Raw genomic sequence first — 25,945 nt, 5'->3', positions numbered from 1 at the left:
TGTTGAATTTATTATGTCCTCTTTTCTATTTTTTTTTCAGTTCCGAATTTTCTCCTTCTCACCACCCCCTTCCATACCCACTGATTCAGCAAGAAATATGATACCCATTATACATGTGAAGTCTTACAAAACAGATTTCTGTTAGTCATGTTGCCAAAAAAAAAAAAGAAAAAGGAAGAAAAATAGAGTTAAAACAGTATACTTTTATACACACACACTCAGATTTTATCAGTTCTCTCTCTCTGGAAGTGGATGCCATTTTTCATGATGAGTCCTTTGGAATTGTGTGGATCATTGTGTTGATCACAGTAGCTAAGTGTTTCAGTTGATTATTGTTATAATATTTCTGTCACTGTGGGGCAGCTAGGTGGCGCAGTGGATAGCACCGGCCCTGGAGTCAGGAGTACCTGAGTTCAAATCCATCCTCAGACACTTAACACTTACTAGCTGTGTGACCCTGGGCAAGTCACTTAACCCCAATTGCCTCACTAAATATATATATTTCTGTCACTGTGTACAGTGTTCTCCTAGTTCTGCTAATTTCACTTTGCATTAGCTCAGTTAATTCTTCCCAGGTTTTTCTGAAACCATCCACTTTATCATTTCTTATAGTACAGTGTATTCCATCAAAATCATACCACAACTTGTTTAGCCATTCCTCAACTTATGGGTACGCTTTCAGTTTCCCAGTATTTTTGCCACTATAAAAAGAGCTGCTATAAATTCTTTTGTACAAATATGTTCTTTTTATTTTCCTTGGAACTCTTTGGGATACAGATCTAGTAGCAAAATTGCTGGGTCAAAGGGTATGCACAGTTTTATAACCCTTTAAACATAGTTCTAAATTGTTCTTCAGAATGGTTGAACCATGCATTTTACAACTCCACCAACAGTACGTTAGTATACCTATTTCTCTACATCCCTCCCAACACTTATCATTTTCCTTTTCTGTCATGTCAGTCCATCTGATGGATGTGAGATGATACCTCAAAGTTGTTTTAATTTTAATTTCTCTAATGATTAGTGACTTAGAGCGTTTTATGTGACTATTGATAGTTTTGGTTTCTTCTTTCGTGTCCTTTGACCATTTATCAATTGAGTAATGATTCTTATTTTTAAAAATTTGATTCAGTTCTCCATGCATTTGAGAAATGAGACCTTTATCAGAGAAACTTTTTTTGTAAAATATTTTACCCCAGTGTCTTGCTTTTCTTCTAATTTGGCTATATGGGCTTTGTTTGTGCAAAAACATTTTAATTACATGTAATCAAAATTGTCCATTTTATCTCCCATGATCTTCTCTATCTTTCATTTGGTCATAATTCTTCCCATATCCATACATCTAACAGGTAATTTTTCCCATGCTCTTCTAAGTTCCTTATGATATCCCGCTTCATGTCTAAATCATGTAATCATTTTCACTTTATCTTGTAATACAGTATTTGAAATGTGGATCTATGCCTAGTTCCTACTGGATTGCTTTCTAGTTTGCCCAGAAGTTTTTGTTTTTGTCAAATACTGATTTCTTACCCTAATAGCAGGGATCTTTGAGTCTATCAAATATTAGGTTACTGTGGTTATTTACTTCTGCATATTGTATATATAATCTATTTCATTGATCAGCCACTCTGTTTCTTAGCCAGTACCAGATTGTTTCAGTGATTACCACTTTGTAATATATTTTGACTTCTCTCACTTTTTTTCATTTTTCATTTCCTTCATATTCTTGACCTATTGTTCCTCAAAATAAACTTTGGTAATACATATTCAAACTCTATCAAATAATTATTTATTAGCCTGACTGGAGCAGCATTAAATACATAAATTAATTTAGATAGTATTGTCATTTTTATTATATTGGTTAGGCCTACCCATGAGTTAGTAATATTCTCCAATTGTTTAGATCTGTCTTTATTTGGGTGAAAAGTGTTTTATCATTGTGTTCATATAATTCCTGTGTGTCTTGGTAGAATAATTACCAAGTATTTTATATTGTCTGCAGTTATTTTAAATTGAATTTCTCTTTCCATCTTTTCCTACTGGGTTTTGTTGGTAATATATAGAAATGCTAATGATTTATGTGGGTTTATTTTATACCATGCAACTTTGCTAAGTTATTAATTTTTTTGACTTGGTTTTAGATGGATGCTACTTATTGTTTTTGGTGTTTGTCCTTCCTTCTTGAAGACGACTCTGACATTGGGGTGATGCCAAGACTTACACTAAATTGGATTTAAGTGAAGGAGGGCTGTGCAAGGTCATCAACCTCACTCCTCCAGAGCCATCTGGGTTCAGTGGCAAGATATATATAAGGATGAGTGGAAATGGCCCCAGATGTTTAAGGCAATTTAGGGTTAATGACTTGCCCAGTGTCACAAAGCTAGTGTCTGAGGTGAAATTTGAACCCAGGTCCTCTTGACTCCAGGGCCAGTGCTCTATCCACTGTGCCACCTAGTTGCCCAGATGCTACTTATCATTTGAAAGAAAGTATCTTTTAAATTTTCTAGTGTTTTTTAATAGGAATGGGTATTTTATAAAAACCTTTTCTGTATCTATTGCTATAATCATATGATTTTTGTTCTTTTTATTATTGATATGATCATATATACTTACAGTTTTCCTGACATAGAACCATCCCTATATTCCTTGTATAAATCTCACCTGGTCATAGTATATATGATCTTTTTGATATATTGCTATAATCTCCTTCTAGTATTTTATTTAAAATTTTTGCATCAGTATTCATTAGGGAAATTAACCTATATATCCATATGTGTGAGTGTACATACATATATATGTATGTATGTGTGTATGTATGTATGTGTTTATGTATATGTGTGTATATATCTACATATCTATATCTATCTATATTTATATATATTTGCTCTTTCTGGTTTAGGTATCAAAATATTTGTGTGATATTAGTAATTTGGTAGGACTCCTACTTTACCTATTTTTTATTGAAATCCATTGTTTTTTAAGTGTTAGAATTTCTTTGCAAATTCATCTGGTCTTGGGTTTATTTTTCTTGGAGAGCTTATTTATAACTTGTTCAATTTCTTTTTCTAAAATGGCTACTTAAGCATTCAATTTCCACTTTTGTTAATCTGGGCAATTTATAGATCTTTAACTATTAATCCATTTGTTAGATTATCATTTTTATTGGCTTATGATTATTCAAAATATTTCCTAATAATTGCTTTAACTTCATGTTTATTGGTTGTATATTTACTCTTTGTTTTTTTATATTGGTAATTTGGTTTTCTTCTTTCTTTTTTAAAAATCAAATTAACCAATAGTTTAATTCAATATTCATTTTTAATAAAACCAGTTCTTCTAGGATTTTATTTATTAGTTTGGTGAGCTTTTAATTTTCAATTTTATTACTCTCTCCTTTAACTTTTAGTATTTCTATTTTCATGTTTAATTAGGGATTTAAATTTTTTTCTAGTTTGTTTTTTAGTTGCATTCCCTATTCATTGATCTTCTCCTTCTGCTTCTATCAATGTAAGTGTTTAGATATATTTTTAATTTGCTCCTAAGTACAGCTTTGGCTGCATCCCACAAGTTTTGATATGTTGTCTCATTCTTATTATCTTTAATAAAATTATTGATTGTTTCTATGATCTGTTCTTTGCGTTACTCTTTAGAATTAGATTAGTTTCTATTTAATTTTTATTCTGTGCTTGAAAAGCCCTTTTTTGAATGTAATTTTATTGCATTATGACCTGTAAAGGGTAATTTAATATTTCTGCTTTTCTGTATTTGTTTGTGAAGTTTTATGTCCTAATACATGATCAGGTTTTGTGAAGGTGTCATGTACAGTTGAGAAAAAGTTATACTCCTTTCTATTCCTCCAGTATCCTCCATATTCTTTCATATCTAAATTTTCAAAAATTATATTAATCTCCTTAATTTATTTTTTATTTTTTATTTAGATTTATCTAAGTCTAAGAAGGGTAAATGGAGGTCCCCCTAATCGCATAGTTTTATTGTCTATTTCCTCCCATAAATCATTTAATTTTCCTTCAAGAATTTGTAAGCTATGCCATTTCATACATTCACATTTTGTATTGATATTACTTGTTGATAGTACCTTTTAGCAAAATGTAATTTTCCTGATTATTTCTTTTAATTAGGTTTTTTTTTTGCTTTTGCTTTATCTGAAATCATGATTGCCATCCCTTCTTTTTTTTTAACTTCAACTTAAGCATAATAGAATCTACACCACAATCTTATTTTAACTCTGTGTCTGTGTTTTTGTTTTAAGTGCATCTCTTATAAAACAACATATTGTTGGGTTCTAGTTTCTAATTCATTTTGCTATTCTCTTTCCTTTTAGGGATTGAGTTTATCCCATTCACATTTACCATTATGATTACTGTGAATTTCCCTCTATCCTATTTTCCTTCATTTTTCCTTCTCTTTTTTTAAACCCTTTCCCCTCTTCAGAAGTATGTTTTGCTTCTCACCACTGTCTCTCTTAATCTACTCTCTATTATTATCTCTCCCATACCCTTTGTCTTATTCCTTTTGCTTTCTACTTTCCTTTGGGGTAAGATGAATTAATTTCTATATCCAGCTGTGTGTATATCTCTCTATCTCTCTGTCTATTTATCACCTATCATCTATCTAAATATACATATATATGTTTGTATATATATGTATATACACACTTCCCTCTTTGAAGAGTTAATCTCAAGCATTGCCTTTTTCCTCCTTCCCTCGCTTATTTTCTCCTCCAGTGTAAAACCTCTTCCTTGTATGCCTCCTTTATTTGTTTTTTGGGGTTTGTGTGTGTCTGTCTGTCTGTCTATTGTTTTGTTTTGTTTTGCAGGGCAATGAGGGTTAAGTGACTTGCCCAGGGTCACACAGCTAGTAAGTGTCAAGTGTATGAGGTTGGATTTGAACTCAGGTCCTCCTGAATCCAGGGCTGGTACTTTACCCCACTGCTACACCTAGCTGCCCAGCCTCCTTTATTTGTGATAATTTTCCACCTTTCTTACCCTTCCCCCTTCTCACACTGTATCCTTCTTTTACACCCTTATTTTTTTCTTTTGAGAGGCAGCTAGGTGGCTCAGTGGATAAAGCACTGAGCCTGGAGTCAGAAAGACCTTAATTCAAATCCAGCCTCAGCCTCTTACTAGATATGTGACCCTGGGTACATCTTTTTCTCTTAATCCACTGGAGAAGGAAATAGCAACCCACTCCAGTATCTTTTCCAAGAAAACCCCATGGACAGAATGGTCCACAGGATCACAAAGAGTCAGACATGACTGAACAGCAAGTTTCTTTTAAGGTCATCTCAACATAATAGAATCACACCCAAGCCCTCTGTCTAGATAGACTCTTTCTAACTGTTCTAATAATGATAAAGTCCTTAGAGGTTACATGTGTCATCTTCACATTTGGGAATATAAATAGTTTAATCTTATTATGTTCCATGTAATTTCTCACTCATGTTTACTTTTTTTGTTTGTTGGGTTTTGGGGGTTTTTTGTGTTGGGTTTTTGGTTTTTTTGGTTTTGTTTTTGTTTTGCGGGGCAGTGAGGGTTAAGTGACTTGCCCAGGGTCACACAGCTAGTAAGTGTCAAGTGTCTGAGGCCAGATTTGACCTCAGGCCCTCTTGAATCCAGGGCCAGTGCTTTATCCACTTCGCCACCTAGCTGCTCCTCATGTTTACTTTTTAATGCTTCTCTTGCATCCTTTATTTGAATGTATGATTTTGTGTGGAAGTCCTTGTGTGGAAGACTTGTGTGGAAGTCCTCTATTTCATTAAATGTCCGCTTTCCCCACTGTAGGAGTATGATCAATTTTCTGGGTAGATTATTATTGGTTGTGATCCTAGCACCTTTGCTTTCTAGAATGTCATCCCAAGTCCTCTGCTCCTTTAACATGGAAGCCACTAAATCTTGTGTGATTCTGACTTTAGCTCTAAGGTAACCAGAAGTTAATACTACTATATAGTTTTGCAGCAGTATCATTCTAAGTACCTGTTATCTACTTTTCTACCTCTCTTCTCCTGTCACTAGAAAACCATATTTGTTTTCATGAATGGCCATAGTCTAAAATTTAGCCCTTTAATATTGTGGTTCTTTGTTCTTATGTAGACTAGTTCTTAGAAAACAGATCTAGTTTTTTCACCTAGAGTCTTTGTTTCAACGTCATAAAATCTTCCAGAAATTGCACTGATAATTTCTTTGAGATTCCAGTGTCACCTCTTTGGCCCAACATCTGAGTAAAATGGTTGTGGAGCATAATTGTTAAAATGATATTTAAGTGTCAGCACTGCCCCTGCCCCTCCTTTTTATTCTTCATGGATAGCCAAATTATATTATGATAGAATTGTAGTGCGTTTAGATTTTAATATATTAATAACACTACTGATAAATTATGTAAATTTAGAGAGGTTACATGAAATATTTAGAGTGGTTACGTGAAATATACATGTAATGCAAAGACATATAGTCAAAAGGATCTTCAGGAGCTTAGAAGCTCTTGAAATTTGCATATTTCCTCCAGTAATGTGAACCTTGTTAGACGATCTGGAAGATGTCATCTTCCATAAGTTTTCCACATCCCCTAAGTTCACCATAGAGTGTTCACCTAATGTGCTGGAGGTCATTCATCACTTTTACCTGACATTGTAAGGGTACATTTGGAGCACTTTGGTGTCTGATTGCCATCTCCTGCCCTCTCCACTTGACTTTCCCCTGTATTCCTATAATAATGTTTCTCTGATGACATTTGTTATCCCTTTCTTCATAAGTTCTCATTGACTATGTATTCTAACCTTCTCACACCCACTATACACCTCTCCATTGTTGTGTGGTATTCATTATCAATTCTTTGGTAAACTGTTCTTTGTCATGTTTTACCACTGTAACAATGATAGAATATTGGGATTTTAAAAGATGGCCTTTTTTAGGGAGGAAATTAAGGTCATTAAAAGTGTTTTGCAGTTTCCCAAAGGCTTTTCCGTTGCTACATAAATCTAATAATCATATCCAGTGCCTAATGCAGTGTTAGCACTCAAGTGAAGTGGCTCCACTGTCCTTGATATTATGAAAGTCTCTGCATATCTTTAACATTTTTATTAAGTTTGTTGTTCCTCAGTTTTTGTTCTTAAGTGCCTTTGGGGTGACTTTACTTCATTAAATATTTGACCAAGCTCTTTAAAAACTAGTTTTATTCTCCACTGTATTTCCTCTCTTTATGAGGTGTTTAGCATTATGAGGGGGTATACAGGGGTGTTCAAAGAAGATTAGCACCTCTTGTGAGAGGGCTTATCAAATCCTTTTCAAGGCCATTCATTCACCATTCACCCAACTCTCACCTGTTGCTCCAAGAAGCAGTAGTATGTGCAGCAGCCACACCTGGGTAAAACGGTCTTGGTAGAGGTACTAAACCAGGTTGAGGATAACCAACAGGCCTCAAATGCATTGGTGAGTTAGGGGAATGTCTACCCCAAACATGTGAAGACTTGCCCTGGAAGAATAGGCGAATAAGAATGTCCCATAGCCAGTAAGGCAGCTGAAGCTGGCTCTGAGGAGAACTTAGAGTTTGTTCAGACATTGGACACCAAGGTCACCCACTGCATCCTGAACCATCACCAGTGATCCTGACTTTTGTCTTGCCACTGGCCTTCTATGACTCTGGAAAAGAGAGCCTGGTGACTTTGTGCAACTCTGCCTCACTTAAATCCAATTCACGCACAAGTCAAGACATAGCTTCATGATGTCATTGGTCCTCTTTGAAAACAAAGGACAAACAACAGCATTATTAGTCATCCATCATTGTGTGTCTCTGTTGGCACTGAGTAGTTGAGATTCACCATAAGTCTCTGGCCCATAAATAGCCTTCAGGATATCATAGGAGAGATTTGGGTTGTTACTATCAGTATAAAACCAAATTTCATCTAGTGCCCCACTGAACCAATAATCCTTGATCTCTCTAAGTTTCGCTTACACTTCACTTTTGATGGGTTTAAATGCTGCCTTCTTAGAGATGGACTGGTAAACCCTATGAAGTTCTCATTTTTTATTTAGTAGCTTCTGAATTTCCCCATCATTTTCATCAAACCAATCCTAATATTTGCAAGTGTTCTGGCCCAGATGAGTAAAGTAATACTGTACACCAAAGGTCAGGTACCACACCAATAATGAATTATTTAACTCCAAAAGGCTACAAGCCAGAACTAAAGTGGAGGGAGAATTGGTGTGACTTTTTGTTCACAGATGATTATGCACTCAATGCAGCTTCTGAGGCTGAGATACAACAGAGTATGGACAGATTCTCTTCCATTTGTGCTTATTTTGGCCCAATAGTTAACACCAAGAAAACAGATTCTCCACCAGCCAGTACCACACCATCCACATATGGAACCTTTAGTTTCAGCAAATGGAGAGATTTTGAATGCTGTGGATAAGTTCACTTTCCTTGGCAGTATCTTTTCCAGGAATGTACACAACGATAATGAGGCTGACACACACATTGCCAGAGCTAGCTCAGTGAAGGCTCTGAAAGAAAGTATGGGAAAGAAGAGGTATTAGGCTGCCTACCAAACTGAAAGTCTATGGAGCCATTGTGCTGACCTCATTGTTGTATGCCTATGAAACATGGACAGTCTACCAGCTCCATGCCAGGAAACTGAACTGCTTCCATTTGAATTGTCTTAGGAAGATTCTGAAGATCACCTGGCAGGATAAGGTACCAGACACTGAGGTCCTTTCTTGAGCTGAACTGCCAAGCATTCAAACTCTATGACAGAGAGCTCAACTACAATGGGCTGGCCTTGTGGTTCAAATGGCAAATGTATGTTTGCCTAAGATACTATTTTACAGAGAATTCACACAAGGTAAGCACTCATATGGAGGGCAGAAGAAGTGATACAAGGACACTCTCAAGGTCTCTTTGAAAAACTTTGGTGTCAATTATGAAACATGGGAGACACTGACACAGGACCATCCAGCATGGCATGCCACAGCAAAGAAGATGCTATGCTCTTTGAACAAAGCAGAATCAAAGCAGTTTAAAAGAATTATGAGATGTGCACATTTAGAAACATCTCTATTCCAGATGTTCTTATGAACTATTTGTGCCCAACCTATGGTAGAGCCTTCTGAGCTCATATTATTCTGATCAGCCATAGCCAGACCACTGTACATTAACCCTGATATCATGATGTCATTTTGGTCCTTTTGAAGTATGAAGGACAACAACAAATGAATGAACAAACATCCATCATTACTCTTCAATAACATTTTACAAATGATTTTGTATTCTAAATTGCCATAACCTTTCATTGTCATGTCTCTGTGACCGATAAGCACATCAAGTGTTTACCAACCAAGGCAGGTTCTGGGCTGTTTGGACTTCCTTTTGTGTAAAATTATTATAACTGGTATCAATGTCATTTTACTGTATCTTTCCCATTTTTCATTATCAAGTAGAGCATCAAATTGTTTCAATTGTATACCATATCTTTTTTTCTCATCATTATCCTTTTTAAAAAATTATTTTTTAATTCCTATCTTTGTTCTGACAAGTCAGTGGTCTGACCATATGTGCAACTTATTTAGGGATGATTCCCACAGAGATAAAAAATCATTTCCTACCTATTAAAATGTAATCAGTGGTATTTTAGGGTAAAATTCATAATGTTCAGAACCTATGGAGTTTTTTTCTTGAAGAAAATGTTAATGATATAAAAGTAGCTTCCTTTCTTATTTCTTTCTGACCCATACTTAACTAATATCATTTTTCACCACCAGTGCTTACCATCTGCCTTGTCACTAAATCCTAAACCACACCAGGCCTTATCATAGCTGCTGCTTCCTCCAGAACCCAGGCATTTCCACGTGCCCTGCTATTGATACCCATGGATTGACCCACTAGGCCTTTCCATCCACATTGTATCTGAATTTTCCTATATGTATTGTCTCTGTACACTAAGGACCAACCACTGGGCCTTTTCAAATAATTTGACCAGCACTCTCCTATATGTGTTGCCTCTGCCAAATAAAATGGAATTTCCTTCAGAGCAAACACTATGTTCCTTTTACATTTGTATCCCTGGGGCTTAGCACTGTGCTGGGTACATAGGAGATACTTAATAAATATATTTCATTCTTTCACTCATGCATTCATTCTTTTATTCATTATCCTCATCTATTCTCATATTTTTCTTGTAAGAAATTGTATTTTAGTAGGAGCCTGTCCAATGAGGTTGGTTACCCTATTAGTGACTCAATCTCTCACTTAAGTTTGCGAAACACCCCTCTGCTCTTTGGGTTTGACTCACTCCTCCAGCTTTCTCTCATGCTAGCAGTTTTAATTTCTCAGAGATAGACTACCATCCTAGCATGGTTACATTCAAACTCTCTCAAGATCCTACTGGTTATCCTGTTTAAGGGAAATACTTCCCCTACTCACCACTCTTGCTCTTGAGCCTTTTTCCAACGTAGAATTTACAAGGTCTTTCCATTGTTTCATCAGGGAAACATTCTGTGTTCCTCAAAGAAACAAAGCGGGGGGGAGGGATGTGGTAAAATAATAGAATTTGGCAGACGCCTAGGGGTCTCACCTGAATGACCTAGTACTGTTTGGGAAACCAATTAGGGATGATTGGATATGGGCCACACCTGGCCTGCCCTGTGTGACGTATGCTGCTGATGTCAGCAGGGCAACCACTCTCCATAGGCATTTTGAAGGACCTCCCTTTTGGGGGAGGGAGAGTAAACACTCGCTGAGGGGAGCTCTGTCCTTTTCTGGTCGGTGAGCTTCCGGAAGTGGGCAAGAGAGAGATTTTTCCTGGCAGTTTTGTCCTGTGGGCCTTGGCTGCACAGCTGTCTCCCTTTGAAGCTATGGACCCCAGGTGGCGAGTTAATAAAACGAGCCCGGCTCTTTGAATTAGCTGAGCTGGAAGTGACTTTGGGGATTGTATAGGCTTTTGTTAGAGTTAGGGGGATTATCCATTTTTCTTTTTATCTATTCCCTTGTCCTTGACTTTATTAATTTCACCTTTGCTGTGTATTTTATTCTCATTAATAAAACCTGATCTGTTTGTGGAAAAGAGGCTGTTAAGCTCCTTTCTTATTGGCCTGGGAGAAATATCTAAAAAGGCAGTTCCGAGGGGAGCAAGTTTTGGACCTAGAAGTCCCTCACTATTTTCTGAACCCTAATATTACTGTGAGCCACCCAATTAACTCCACATATTAAATTTGGCCCCTACACCATTAATCACCACCTAATTCTCTCCACATCCATGATGGAGTCTGAATGTAGACAGAAGCATAATATTTTTCATTATTCTTTTCTTTTGGCTTGTTTCCTCTTTTATAACATGACTAATATGGAAATGTTTGACATGATTGCCATACATAATCTATATAAAATTGCTTACCATCTTAGGGAGGGGGGAGAGGAAAGAAAGAGAAAGAAAATTTGGAACTCAAAAAAATTTTAAATGAATGTTAAAAATTGTCTTTACATGTAATTGTAAAAGTAAAATATTATTTTAAAAATTAAAGCATTCAGGCAGCTAGGTGGCACAGTGGATAGAGCACTGACTCTGGAGTCAGGAGCACCTGAGTTCAAAGCTGGCCTCAGACACTTAATACTTACTAGCTGTGTGACCCTAGGCAGTCACTTAACCCCAATTGCCTCACTAAAAAAATTTTTTTTTTAAATTAAAGCATTCATTTTTAATGATCAGAGTTGGGAGATGAAGTATCATGTGAGAGAAACAAGGAGGCCAGTTTGTGAGATTTTAGAATATATATGGAAGTAAAATATAAGAAGACCGAAAAGGTATGAAGGGGGCAGGTTGTGCATAACTTTAAAAGCTAAGGGGCACCTAGGTGGTGGGGCCAGCTAGGTGGCACAGTGGATAGAGCACTGGCCCTGGATTCAGGAGTACCTGAGTTCAAATCCGGCCTCAGAAACTTGACACTTGCTAGCTGTATGACCCTGGGCAAGTCACTTAACCCCCATTGCCCCACAAAAAAAAAAAAGAATAAAAGCTAAATGAAGTATTTTATAAGGTATTGCCACCAGAGTTTATTAGTTTGGAGGGTGAAATGGTCAGACATGCATTAGGAACCTCAATTTGACAGGTAAATGGAGAATGGACTGAGGGGAGGAGAGACGTAAAGCAGGTAGACCAACCAGCGAGCTATTGCAATAATCCACTCCACCAGGATTGTTGCCGAGTTTGCAGAGAAGAGGATATATACAAGAAATATTATGAAGGTCATGGAAATGACAGGACTTGGAAACAATTAGATATGAGTTGGATGGAGGGGGCTATGAGTGAGAGTGAAGAGTCAAGGATGATACAAGTGACACTAGATGACTGGAAGAATGAAGGTGCCCTTGACAGTTATAGGGAAGTTCGGAAGAAACAAGTATTGGGGGAGATATTAAGTTTTGGATATTTTGAGTTTGAGATGTATTTTGATAAATCTAAAAGGTAGTTGGTGATGAGGTGTTGAAGTTCAAGGATGGACAAATAAATCTGAGAATCATCTGCATAGAGACAAGAAGTAAACCAATTAGACCTGACGAAATCACTGAGTATAGAGAGAAATGAGAAGAGAGCCCAGGACGGAGCTATGGGGTATGCCTGTGGTTAGAAGATAGGCCATGGATAAATAACAAGCAATGGAGACAGACTAGAGGAGAACCAGGAACTAGCAGTGTCATGAAAATCTGGAAATTAGTATCCAAGAAGACAAGGTGATAGAGTGTCAAAGGCTACAGAGAGGTCAAGGAGGTTGAGGATTAAGAAAAGACTCTTAGAACTGGCAATTGAGAGATCATTGGTATCTTTTGATAAAACAGAATCAATTGAGTGATTAGATTGGAAGCTAGATAACAGAAGGTTTAAATAGAGGGGAAAGTAAAGACATTGGGATTGGATAGCATTCTCAAGGAGGTTAGCCACCAAGAGAAGGAATGATACAGGATAATTGCTAGTGGAAATAGAAGGATCAAGTGAGGGTTGTTTGTTTTGTTTTAAGGATAGGGGAGATATGGGTACCTTTGTAGGTAGTAGGAATGGGGTCGATAGAAAGGGAGAGATTGAAGGGGTATGTGCATGGGGGGGGGCGCTCTGGATGGTGATGGTAGTGCCTCCATTATCTACAAAGTGCTAGAGAAGGTGAGAGGGGTTAGGATCAAAAGTGCATATAGAGGAGTTTGTTTTGTATTATAAATGAAAGGGGGCTTCTCTTCATCTGAGACAGGAGTGAAGGAGGACATAATGAGGGAAGATGGTTGAATGAAGTGAAATGGGTTGATTGGAAGAAGGAGTTTTCAGAAAATGGCCTTAATTTTTTCAGTAAAGGAAGGTCCTCATGCTAGGCATATGGGATGCTTTGAGAGGCTTGAGGAAAGATGTTAATGTTTTGAATAACCACTGTGGAGTGAGCTAGCCAATTAATTAGAGGGGAATAGCCTGTTTGCTTTGCTACCATGAAGTACTAGGTGAGATAAATCTTTAGTGAGCTTAGTCAGCAGAGTGTCCCCATTTCCTCCAGCTCCATTCAGAAACACGTAAATAGGAGCACAAAATGTAGAATGTGAGAATAATCCAGAGTTGGAATTTGGCAAGATCCAATTAACTGGTTCAGTAAATGCTATTATTAGTAGTAGGACAATAGAACAGGTGAATCAAGGATAAAGGACAGCATAGAATTGAGTTGGTTCAACAAGAGATTGAGTTAGGAAAAGGAGAATAGTATGACCAGTGCAGGAATGATGGAAAAGAACCAAACAATAAAGGGAAAGGAAGACACAATAAAGAATAAAGATATTAGGATAAAGAATAAAGGATAAAGAATTAGGGGTCAGGGGCAGCTAGGTGGCGCAGTGGATAGAGCACTGGCCCTGGAGTCAGGAGGACCTGAGTTCAAATTCGGCCTCAGACACTTAATACTTACTAGCTGTGTGACCCTGGGCAAGTCACTTAACCCCAATTGCCTCACACACACAAAAGAGTTAGGGGTCATAAGGCATGAGGAAAGATGAAATGATAAAATATTTATGATGACATAAAGGAAATATGAGATTCATAAGCATGGCAAAATCAGGGGTTTATAACCATCTCTATAGCTGAGGTGGAGTAGAAGCAGCCATGGTAATTGAGTAGTTTGAGGAATTAGGAAATCGGGGTAGTTGAAGGGCCATTAGTATGTATGTTGAGGTCCCTAAGTACATAAGTAGTCAAAATTGTGAGCTAGGCATTGAAATTAATTGAGAAAAGAAAGAAAATGCCTTGCGTATCTAAAGATTGTGACCATCACAATCTAGATTGAGTAATAGATTTAGATAGTGTGGATCCCAAAGGAGGAGAAATTGCTTAAAGAAGATGGTAGAAGGAATTTTGAAGTGGTGTGGTGGAGTTCAGTGTTATGATTCCAACAGCCCAGTCAGTGAGTCATCAAGTCTGAGTAAAAGTGTTGGGGATTCGGTATCATCAGAAGGGAGAGAGGTTTAAGGAAGTGCTAAAAAATGAGAGAAAAGTTTTATAGCAATTCAGAGAGCAAAGCTGAAGAGGCAGGCAGATCTGGAGTATAATATTGGTGGGGAGTAGGAGGGTGAGGTAGATAGGAGTAAGGAGCAACCAGTTGGGAATGGAGACAGGGAAACCATACATATATCTTTTTATGCCTCCTCTGGTATTTAAAATAAGAGGGCTGTTAAACAGAGTTAAGATATATATATATATATATATAATATATATATATATATATCAGAATAGTGAGTGATTTTGTTACATCAGTGGGAGACACCTTGTTACAAGAGACTAAGAGGTGTGTTTTGTTCTATAACAGCAAACAATAAAGCATAATGAGAATGTATCTTCTTTGCATTTTCCTATTGTAAAATGGTAAAGATGTGGTTCTTTGTTGAATATCATGGGCTTGTTTTCTACTACCCTGTTTTCTGGACTGGGCCTAATTCATGTCGGTCCTCTGATAGTTTAGGTTTGTTATTGGAACGAAGTGAGATACCTATAGGTGATTCAGATGGAGATTTATTTAGTCATAGAAAAAGCATATTCAGAAATCATAGTTAGGGGCAGCTAGGTGGCACAGTAGATAGAGCACCGGCCCTGGAGTCAGGAGGACCGGAGTTCAAATCTGGCCTCAGACACTTGACACTGACACTTACTAGCTGTGTGACCCTGGGCAAGTCACTTAACTCCAATTGCCTCACCCCCCAAAAAAATCATAGTCACTGGGGCAACATCTCTAGATGATTCATCTGAGAGAAGCTCCCTTGCCTGAATTGACCACATGGGATCCACCAGTCAAGCATTCAAGAGCTACCAGAGCTCCTCGTAGCTGTTTTGTACCGTAATTACCAGCATGTGATGTCTACAGCTCAAACCTTTAGTCACCTGAGCCAACCAAATCTTGTGTATTGTCTTAATACCTTTTAGAGGAAAAACTACCCTAATGCTCATGGGACAAAGGTTAGAATGTTGCTTCTGTCATACTCTAATTGATGATGCCTTTGGCTTATGTATAAATTATGGAATGGCAAGAATATAGTTTGATAATTATTGATGTTCTTTAGGGTTCTTTTTTCAGTGATATTAAGGTCCTAGTTTTTTTTTTCCCATGCCTTTCAAAAGAGGTATAGTCTATTCCCCTCCAAATATTTTATATGTAGAGATCATTGCCAGAGGCAACACAATGGTGAGGGATTCAGGATCCAAAATATGATATTAGGAGAGATTGTGTATTTGGAAGAAATTGTATCATAAAACCTTTCCCTAGCTAGTTCATAATTGGCAATAAACAATCATGTATTTCATGAATTATGTAGATATAGGTACACATGTATAACATGAAAATATTATAGAGTCTTAATTACAATCTATCTCTACAATACATTTTTAGTGATATAGGTATATATTAGGGCAGAGCTGGCCAGTCTGGCAATTTAGAAATTGTATCAAAATGAGAAACTCATAATCCATTTAACAGTTAACAAGAAGAAGTTTACTTAGCTATGGTAGGAGGAGATTCAGAAGTAGAAAAGCATATTCATCAAGTATACAGCCTTGCTCCAGCCAAGTGTAACTCTTCTGAGTCAATGTTGATCATGCTGCTTACCTCCAGTCCCTTATGTACTAGATGTTTTTGTACTCATAGTCAGGCAACCATGTTATATCAGCAACCTGAGTCTTAGTCCCCTGAGCCAATTAGATGTCACATAGAGTTTCAATACCTTCTAAGGAAAAACTATGCTAACCCACATGAATTGAGACCTTAGCATATTGTACCCATTATAAGGTTCCAAAAGGAAATTTAATAATACATGTAATCTCTATGTATTGTTATTCTGTATATGATTTTTTTTTCTGCATATGATTTTTGATATCCATGTACCAAAGTGCAGGGCTGGTGGCGGGGAGAAGGATAATAACCTAATCATCTTATATAGAAAGAAAATATTTAAATCATTTTCAGAAAAAAGGTGGGCAATGTTATTTGGAGTTTATTAAATTACCTTTAAACTTTAAATGTTTTGTTGTTGAAAATTGTAAAATAAGGGTCATACATTAACTCTGTAATTTAAAGCATATCAGACTCTACCTTCAATTATTGATACCATTTCTTCCACTTTATTAATTTTTCAGATCGATTTGCTATGTTAGCAAATAATAATCTCCAGATCCTTAATATAAACAAAAGTGATGAAGGAATATACAGATGTGAAGGAAGAGTGGAGGCTAGAGGAGAAATTGACTTTCGAGATATCATAGTTATTGTTAATGGTAAGCCATAAATCAGATATGTGCATATTAAATTAGAGTTGTCTTGTTTTTATTTTGGTTATTGTTTATTTATCATTGGTAACAGTATGAGTTTTAAATGATTAAAAGGGCTGCAGCATGGCTTTACAGAAAATAAATGAGGCCATCACTGTAAGTGAAATGAGACAAGAGACTCAAAATGTATTATTAATTCATCAGTATTACCTCTCTGAGCCTCATTCCCAAATTTCAGATTGAAAGGGTGGTACCACATAGACTTATGGATGCTTTCCCAATCTAAAATTCTACTAATATAGTAGATTAAACAATGTTCTATTTTACCATTGTTATCTGTCTAGTTATCTCTTTGAAAAAAATGCTATACGAGTGCAAGTATAGATATTTTCTCTTATATAATAGGCTAAATACATTTATTTAATCTATATTTAAAATTTTATTAAGATCCAATTAGGGTATAAAATTTTCTCTTTCAATATTAATAGGAAATAATTATACTGTTTATGAAAATATAATGACAGAATATAATGATATAAAAGAGAAAAATACTGTTATGTATTCCTCCTACTCATAAAATAATATTCCTGACTCCCTAGCTCCTCATTTTGAGAATAAAATCAAGGGGAAAAAATTCATACAAATCTATAGCTTTCTTTTCTGTTCTTTCTGCACATTTTCATAATTTTTTTTGTTTGTTCCCTCCCTGCTTTGAAACAACTATTAATGTTAGAGGATTTAATGAGTGGTCTATGATTGGCAGCCATATCATCCTATAGCAAACATGAATGAATACAATACATAATAAAACATGTTAAATTAATTAGAGGTTCATTGATGATGGTGATGGTGATGGTGATGGTGATGGTGATAACAATAGCCAGCAATTATGTAGAACTTTGTTTTGCAAATGAGGTTTACCTGCATTATCTCATTTGACCCTCATAATACCCTCTGGGAAAGGTGCTAATACTACTTCCATTTTATAAATGAGAAACTAAAGTTCAAAGTGGTTATGTGACTTACCCAGAATCACCCAGCTAGTAAGCATCTGATGAAGGATTTGAACTCAAGTATTTCTGATTCCAAGTCCAACACTTTGTCCACTGTGCCACTGAGCTGCTGCATATAGAAAGTAAGTGAATATTATGAAACTTCCAAGGAAGGAAAGCTCATTTCTAATTCTGGATGTCAAGAGTTGAGGAGAATATTATAAAGGCTTCACTAAAAAGAGGTGAATATTAATTTGGATCCTGAAAAATAAATAGGATTTGGGTGAACATGGGTTAAAAGGAGGGCATTATGTGTAGGTATAAGGAATGGTGAATGTGTCAAGGTGGTAAAATGTGGAGCATATTTTCAGAGCAATAAGGAGATCATATTAGCTGCAAAACAGAGATTATGAAAGAGAATATCAGTTAAGGTTGGAAAATTATTTGGATAAGCCTCAAAAACCAAGCTGAGGGGCAACTAGATGGCACAGTGGATAGAGCACCGGCCCTGGATTCAGGAGTACCTGAGCTCAAATCCGGCCTCAGACACTTGACACTTACTAGCTGTGTGACCCTGGGCAAGTCACTTAACCCCCATTGCCTGCAAAAAAAAAGAAAAACCAAGCTGAGCTGGTCAGAACCAAGATGGCAGAGTAGAGAAGGACTTGCCTAAAATCTAAATTCCACTCCAAACAACTTTAAAATAATTCAAAATGAATTCTGGAGTATTAGAACAAACAAAAGGAAGGAGTGAAGCAATTTTCCAGCTAAGACCTGAGAAAGTTGGCAGGAAAAGTCTGTCTCACAGGGGTGAGAGTGGAATACAGTCCAACTCAGGTCACACCTCAGCAAGCCAGCAGCAGGCCTTGAGGGATGCTGAATTAGCAGTGGTGACTTCTGAGATTCATCCCACAGATGATGAGGGTTGGGCAACTGATCAGGAATAGTACAAGGAACCTTTTGCTAGCACTGAGTGCAGGTCTTAGCAACATAGCCCATACATGGTTCTAAGGCAAGGAGGAGCATTAGCATGACACTGGTCAAAATTCCAGGGTAGAAAAGAGTTCTTGTAGTTGCTCACAGACCAGAGCACAGCTCAGGGGAGCAATGACCACACTCCTTCGATCATATCACCTTGGAAGACCTAAAAATTTACAGAACCCCAGGACTAGTTCAGAAAACAATAGCACTAAAAACTTGAAGCTTGGGACAGTGCCTCTTCAAACCCAGGAGTACAACCCAACTTTAACATAAACTTAAAAAGCAAGAAATAGGCTGGAATAAAAGGTCAAACAACCAACATCAGAAGTCAAACATAGTCAAAATAGCTTTATCCAGAATCTCAAAGGAAAATGTGAATTGATCTCAGACCCCAAACGAATTCCTGGGAGAACTCAAAAAAGATTTAAAAACTCAAATAAAGGGAGGGGAAAATTTGAGAAAAAATTAGAGTAATGGCAAAAAATCATGGAAAAGTCAATATTTTGGTAAAGGAGTCACAAAAAATATTGAGAATAACAGAATAGGCCAAATGATAAAAGAGACACAAAAATCCACTGAATTGAAGAACTCCTTAAAAAGTAGAATTGGCCAAATGGAAAAAGAGGTACAAAAGCTCACTGTTGAAAATCCTTGAAAATTAGAATTGGCCAAGTGGAAGCTAATGACTCCATGAGACATCAAGAAACAATAAAACAAAATTGAAAGAATAAAAAAAATAGAAGAAAATGTGAAATATCTCATTGGAAAAACAACTGACCTGGGAAATAGATCTAGGAGAGATAACTTAGGAATTATTGGACTACCTGAAAGCCATGATCAAAAAAGAGACTAGATAGAATCTTTCAAGAAATTATTAAGGAAAACTGCCCTTATATTATAGAACCAGAGGGTAAAATAGAGATTGAATGAATCCACTGATTACCACATGAAAAAGATGCCAAAATTAAAACTTCCCGGAATATTGTAGCCAAATTCTGGAGCTCTCAGGTCAAGGAGAAAATATTGCAAGCAGCCAAAAAGAAACCATTCAAATTCATGGAACCACAGTCAGGATAACACAAGATTTAGCAGCTTCTACATTAAAGTATCAAAGGGCTTAGGGTAAAATATTCTGTAAAGTAAAGGAGCTAGGATTATAACCAAGAATCCCCTTGCTCAACAAAACTTGGTATAATCCTTCAGGGAAAAAACTACCAAAGGCTTCCTGTAGCCACTCTTTTCAAGTCTCTGAAAACAATACAGCCAGAACACTCCACTTTTTAACAACAGCTAAACCTCATAGGAGTTAGGAGGGAGGAATAGTGAAACAGCTGAATAAATAACCACGTAAAGGAAACCTCTTAATATAATGGAGAAATACTATGGAGTTAGAGAACCCCAGGATAAAACTCCAGAAGTAAAGAGTTAATCGTCAATAACTCCAAGAAAGAATATGGAATGACCACAAGTTTTCCAAGAATAAGTGGCAAGGAAGTCCCAGCAAGCAAACAGAAGCAAAAGAAAAGAAATAGACTAGAAAAAAAACTGGAGATCTTAAATAGAGCAGTACACACCCTAAAAATAGGGGAAAACACTCAAAATTCAATAACAAAACAAAAAACTATAGAACTATGTAAAATGAAAGCAAAATTGGAAGAATATGTGATGATAAATGAACTGGAAAAGAGAATACTGAGAAATAGTCTCAGTATCACTAGGCTACCAAAGGGAATGATGAATAAACAAAAATAAAAAACTTGAATACCATGTTCCAAAAAGCCATAAAAGATGATAAATTCATAGCTCACTATCAGGGATAAGCCAGAAAATATAACGGACATACATAATGGACCCAGAAATGTGATTCTTAAGGCCCAGAATGCCCAAGTCAAATAAAAAAAAATCTTGCAAATGAAGAGACAGACTACAAGCAAGCAGAACTACAGTCAGAATCTCGTACTATGCTTAAAGTACCATAAAGGAAAGAGATGATTAGAATGATATAGTAAAGACCAAAAGAAATTGCCATGCAATTCAAAATAATTTAACTTGCAAAGCTGATCATGATCCTATAGGTAACAAAATGGAACTTGTAACAAAATCAGTGACTTCCAAACACTCATGTTGACAAAACCACAGAGTCAAAGTCTTTGAAAGGCAAAAACAGTGGAAAAAAAGGAACTTAAGAAAGGAAAACATGTTTGGATAACTCAAACGGGCAGTATTGATCAATTGCTTACATTTTCTCTTCAGAGATTTTATCATGTTAGACCTAGTTTTTAAGGAATGTCCTCTCGGCGAGGGAACAATGAAATAATAACTATGGATGTGGTGGTTCAACTTTTTAAAAAGGAGGAAAAAGATATACCCCGGGTAAAGAGACAAGCGGATGAAATAATTATTATTTGTTGTAATAGGGCCACGATAGAAAGTGGTAGTGAGTGAGTTGAGAATGTCATAAACCTTATTTCTTATGGAGTCAAGACAATTTGCTGACCTAATTTTCTTAGCTGTACTTCTTTCTTGAAAATGAGATTTTTTTATGTAGTAGATGGGAGGGTTGTCATTGTAACATTATAGGAATATAAAAAGATAAATAAATAAAACTTAAAAAAGAAAAATACATGTTAATTTGGTTTGGAGGATCTTGTCAATGTTCTTCATAGAATACTCTATTATTTCATTCAGGGTAACAAATCTTGGCTTATAAATTGCAGTTTTCTACATGATCATCTTTTTATTATATTCATGATATCATTTTATTTTCTTTCTTAGTTCCACCAGCAATTACAATGCCACTTATATTCTTCAATGCTACTGCAGATCGACAAGAAGAAATGGTGTTACCTTGTAGGGCTACTGGCTCACCTGAGCCAAATATCAGCTGGTATAGGTAAGCTTTATTTTAAATAGTACATTAGAAAACAAGTACTAAATTTAGTCTATTACCTTTCACTAATGAAATTTGTGAAATCAAAGTTTTGGATGGTGTCTTTGAAGTAGCCTTTTCTGCTTTATTTAGGTTAATTAGCTAGGACATTTTTTTCTTCAATTTGTGTCATACATGAAAAATAATTATATCTATAATAGCTATCAATATAACCCATAAATGTTTGCTTTCATTATAAACATACCTTTCCAAAAGATTATGGATGATAATAGAATTCAAGGAATATGGAGATTTAATAGCCAGATATCAACAAAAAGCTTTGCATAAACAGTGGAATGGTATTAAAAATGGGTGTCATGATTTAGTAATATAGCCAGTAATGTACTTCTTCCATTTGGTCCTACATATTTGTGTTATATCTTTTTCATGTATGATATTCATTAAATCCAAAGGCAATAATTAACTGATTTTAAAATTGCAAATATAACATTTAGAATAAAACATTTGAATTTCTGTGTCACAAAGTGTTAAACTAAAATTTTCAAAACTATTCAGTCACATTGCTCTCATTAAAAATACTTTTAGTGAGAATAAAATAGCTTTCTATGGTATGAATAGATAAAATAATTATCTTTCTAGATTATCAATAGATAATCTGTTCCATTGATCAAGTTTTCTATTTTTTAAATAATTACAAATAGTTTTGATAATTATAGTTTTGCAGGAGATTTTGAGAATTAGCATCACTCAGCCCCTTCCTATCTTTTCATTATTTCTCTTTAATTTTATGACCTTTGGTTCCTTCAGATGAATTTTGTTATTTTATCTATTTTTTTCTTTTTTAACATTAATTTAAAAAATTTTCAGTTCCAAATTGTCTCCCTTCCTAAAGTTCCTCCCTACTCATTGAAAAGGGAAGCAATATGATACCCATTATACATGTGAAGTCATGAAAAACATATTTCTATATTAGTCATTTACCAAAAAAAGCAAGAAAAATAAAGTGAAAAACAATATCTGCACTCAGATTTCATCATTTGGAAGTGGATAGCACTTTTCATCATGAATCATTTGGAAGTACATTGGATCATTGTATTGATTAGAGTACCTTAGTCCTTCATAGTTTATTATTCTTACAATATTAGTATTACTATGTACAATGTTCTCCTGGTTCTGTTCACTTCACTTTGTATCAGTTTGTGTAAGTCTTAGGTTTTTTCTGAAACCATCCTTCTCATTATTTCTTATATCATAATAGTATTTCATAACAATCATATACCACACTTGCTTAGCCATTCCCCAAGTGATGGGCATCCCCTCATTTTCCATTTCCTTGCCATCACAAAAAGAGCTGTAATCAATATTTTTATACATATAGGTCCTTTTCCTTTGATCTCTTTGGGATGCATAACTAGTAATGGTATTGCTGGGTCAAAGGCTATGGACAGTATCATAGCCCTCTGAACATAGTTCTAAATCATTCTCCAAGAATGGATAGACCAGTTAACAACCCCATCAATAGTTCATTAATGTTCCTACTTTTTTACCATATTCCTTCCATCATATATCATTTTCCTTTTTTTGTGTTAGCCATTCTGATAACTATAAGGTAGTACCTCAGAGTTGTTTTAATTTGCATTCCTCTAATCAAAAGTGATTTAGTGCATTTTTTCACATGACTATAGATAGGTTTGATTTCTTCATCTGAAAACTGCCTATTCATATCTCTTCACCATTTATCTATTGGGGAATGGCTCTTATTTTTATAAATTTGACCCAGTTCCACATAAATTTGAGAAATGAAACCTTTATTAGATTACCTTGCTGTAAAATATTCTTCCCAGTTTCCTGCTTTCATTCCAATTTTGGCTACATTGGTTTTGTCTGGAAAATTTTTTAAATTTCATGTAATCAAAATTTTCTATTTCATATCTCATAATGCTCTCTATCTCTTGTTTGATCATAAAGTCTTTCCTTATGCATAGGTCTGACAGATAATTTTTCCATGCTCCCCTGATTTGCTTATGACATCATACTCTGTGTCTAAATCGTATGCTTATTTTGGTCCTATCTTGGGTTGCAATGGGAGATGTTGATTTATTCTTAATTTCTGCCAGACTGCTTTGCAGTTTTCCCAACAGTTTTTTGTCAAATAGTGAATTCTTATCCCACAAGCATGAATTCTTGAGTTTATCAAACACTAGATACTGTGGTCATTTACTTCTATATAGTGTTTACCTAATCTATTCTGCTGATCAACCACTCTGTTTCTTATCCAGTACCAAATTGTTTTGATGATTACCACTTCGCAATATGGTTTTGAAATCTGATACTACTAGACCACCTTCCTTTACTTTTTTTTACTGATTCTCTTAATATACTTGACCTTTTGATCCTCCCAATGAGTTTTATTATTTTTTCTAGTTCTATAAAATAATCTTTGATAGTTTCATTGGAATGGAATTGAATAAGTAAATTAATTTAGATAGAATTTTTATTACATAGGCTATTCCTACCCATGAGCAATTAATATTTCTCTGTTTGGATATCTTCATTTTTGTGAAAAGTATTTTATAACGGTGTTCATACAGTTCCTGTGTGTGTGTCTTAGTAGGGAAACTATCAAGTATTTTATACTGTCTGCAGTTATTTTAGATGGAATTTCTCTTTCTGTCTCTTTTGCCTGGTTTTGTTGGTTACATATAGAAATGCTAATGATTTCTGAGGTTTTAATTTACATACTGCAACTTTGCAAAAGTTGTTAACTTAGTCACCAATTTTTTTGTTGATTCTCTAGGGTTTTCTAAACATGCCATCATATCATCTGCAAAGAGTGATAATTTTGCTTCCTTATTGCCTATTTTTATTCCTTCAATATCTTTTTCTTGTCTTATTGCTATAGCTAGCATTTCTAGCATAATGTTGAAGTGTAATGGTGATAATGGATACCTTCATTTGATCATATTAGTAAGGTGTCTAGTTTATTCCCATTACAGATGATTGCTCTAGGTTTTAGATAGATACTGCTTAACATTTTAAGAAAAGCTTCATTTAAGCTTTCTGGCACTTTTAATAGGAATGAGTGTTTTCTAAAAACTTTTTCTGAATTTATTGATATAGTCACATAATTTTTATTCTTTTTTATTATTAATATAATCAAATATATTTGTAGTTTTCCTGATATTGAACCGGCCCTGCATTCCTGGTTATAGCATATAATCCTTATGATATATTGCTATAATCTCCTTGCTAGTATTTTATTTAAAAATTTTGCATCAGTATTCATTATGGAAATTGGTCTATAGCCTAACTTCTTAAACTATAGGTCACAACTCAATATGAGGTTGCATAACTGAATGTGGGGGTTGCTGCAGCCTTGGTTCTGAACATTTTCATGAGCACTTTGCACTATACATGCTGCCATGGGGGTCACATAAAAATTTCTTTGGTGAAATGGGGTTAAGAAGAAAAACTTTAAGAAGCCCTGGTCTATAGTATTCTTTCTCCGTTTTTGCTTTTCCTAGTTTACGTATTAAAACCATATTTGTGTCATAGAAAGAATTTGGTAGGATTTCTTACCTAGTTTTTTAGATCGTTATATAGTATTGGAATTAATTGTTCCTTAAATATTTGGTAGAATTTACTTGTAAGTTCATCTAGTCCTGGGGATGTTTGCTTAGGGAACTATTTATGTTTTTTTCAATTTCTTTTTCTTAGTTTTCAAATATTTTATTTCCTCTTCTTGTGCAATTTATGTTTTTGTGAATATTTATACATTTCACTTAGATTGTCAGTTTTATTGTCATATAATTGGACAAAATATTTTCTAATCATTGCTTTCCTTTCATCTTCATTGGTTATGTTTTCATCCTTTTCATTTTTGATATTGGTAATTTGGTTTTCCTCTTTTTAAAATCAAATTAACTAATGGTTTATCTATTTTATTGTTGTTGTTTTTCAGAAAACCAGCTCCTACTTTTACTCATTATCTCAGTGGTTGGTTTGTTTTATTTTCAATTTTATTAATCTCTCCTTTGATTTGCAGAATTTCTATTTAGGTGTTTAATTGGGGATTTTTAATTTGTTCTTCTTCTTGTGGGATGAAATTGTGATGGAATGCTATTGTGCTGTGAGAAATGATAAGCAGGATGCTATTGGAGAAACCTGGAAAGACTTACATGAGTTGATGCAAAGTGAAATGTGTACTATATACAAAATAACAGCAATATTGTGAATGCTGTGAATGACTTGGTTATTTTCAGCAATACAATGATCCAGGACAGCTCTGAAGGACAT

The 25,945-nt window shown here is 35.4% G+C and overlaps 1 protein-coding gene across 3 annotated transcripts in view; it reads left to right on the top strand.

The window, feature by feature from the left end:
- Window positions 1-25,945, top strand: part of NCAM2 (neural cell adhesion molecule 2) — a 269,560-nt gene that overhangs the window by 74,846 nt on the left and 168,769 nt on the right. For all 3 annotated transcript variants that reach the window (XM_043993010.1, XM_043993011.1, XM_043993012.1), the window contains 2 exons: window positions 16,655-16,792; window positions 21,535-21,652. In XM_043993010.1, the coding sequence (XP_043848945.1) occupies window positions 16,655-16,792; window positions 21,535-21,652 (256 nt within the window). The remainder of the gene's footprint in view (window positions 1-16,654; window positions 16,793-21,534; window positions 21,653-25,945) is intronic.

Source organism: Dromiciops gliroides, chromosome 3, assembly GCF_019393635.1.
Source record: "Dromiciops gliroides isolate mDroGli1 chromosome 3, mDroGli1.pri, whole genome shotgun sequence".
NCBI classification, from domain to species: Eukaryota; Metazoa; Chordata; class Mammalia; order Microbiotheria; family Microbiotheriidae; genus Dromiciops; species Dromiciops gliroides.
This window is presented reverse-complemented; position numbering and strand designations above follow the sequence as displayed.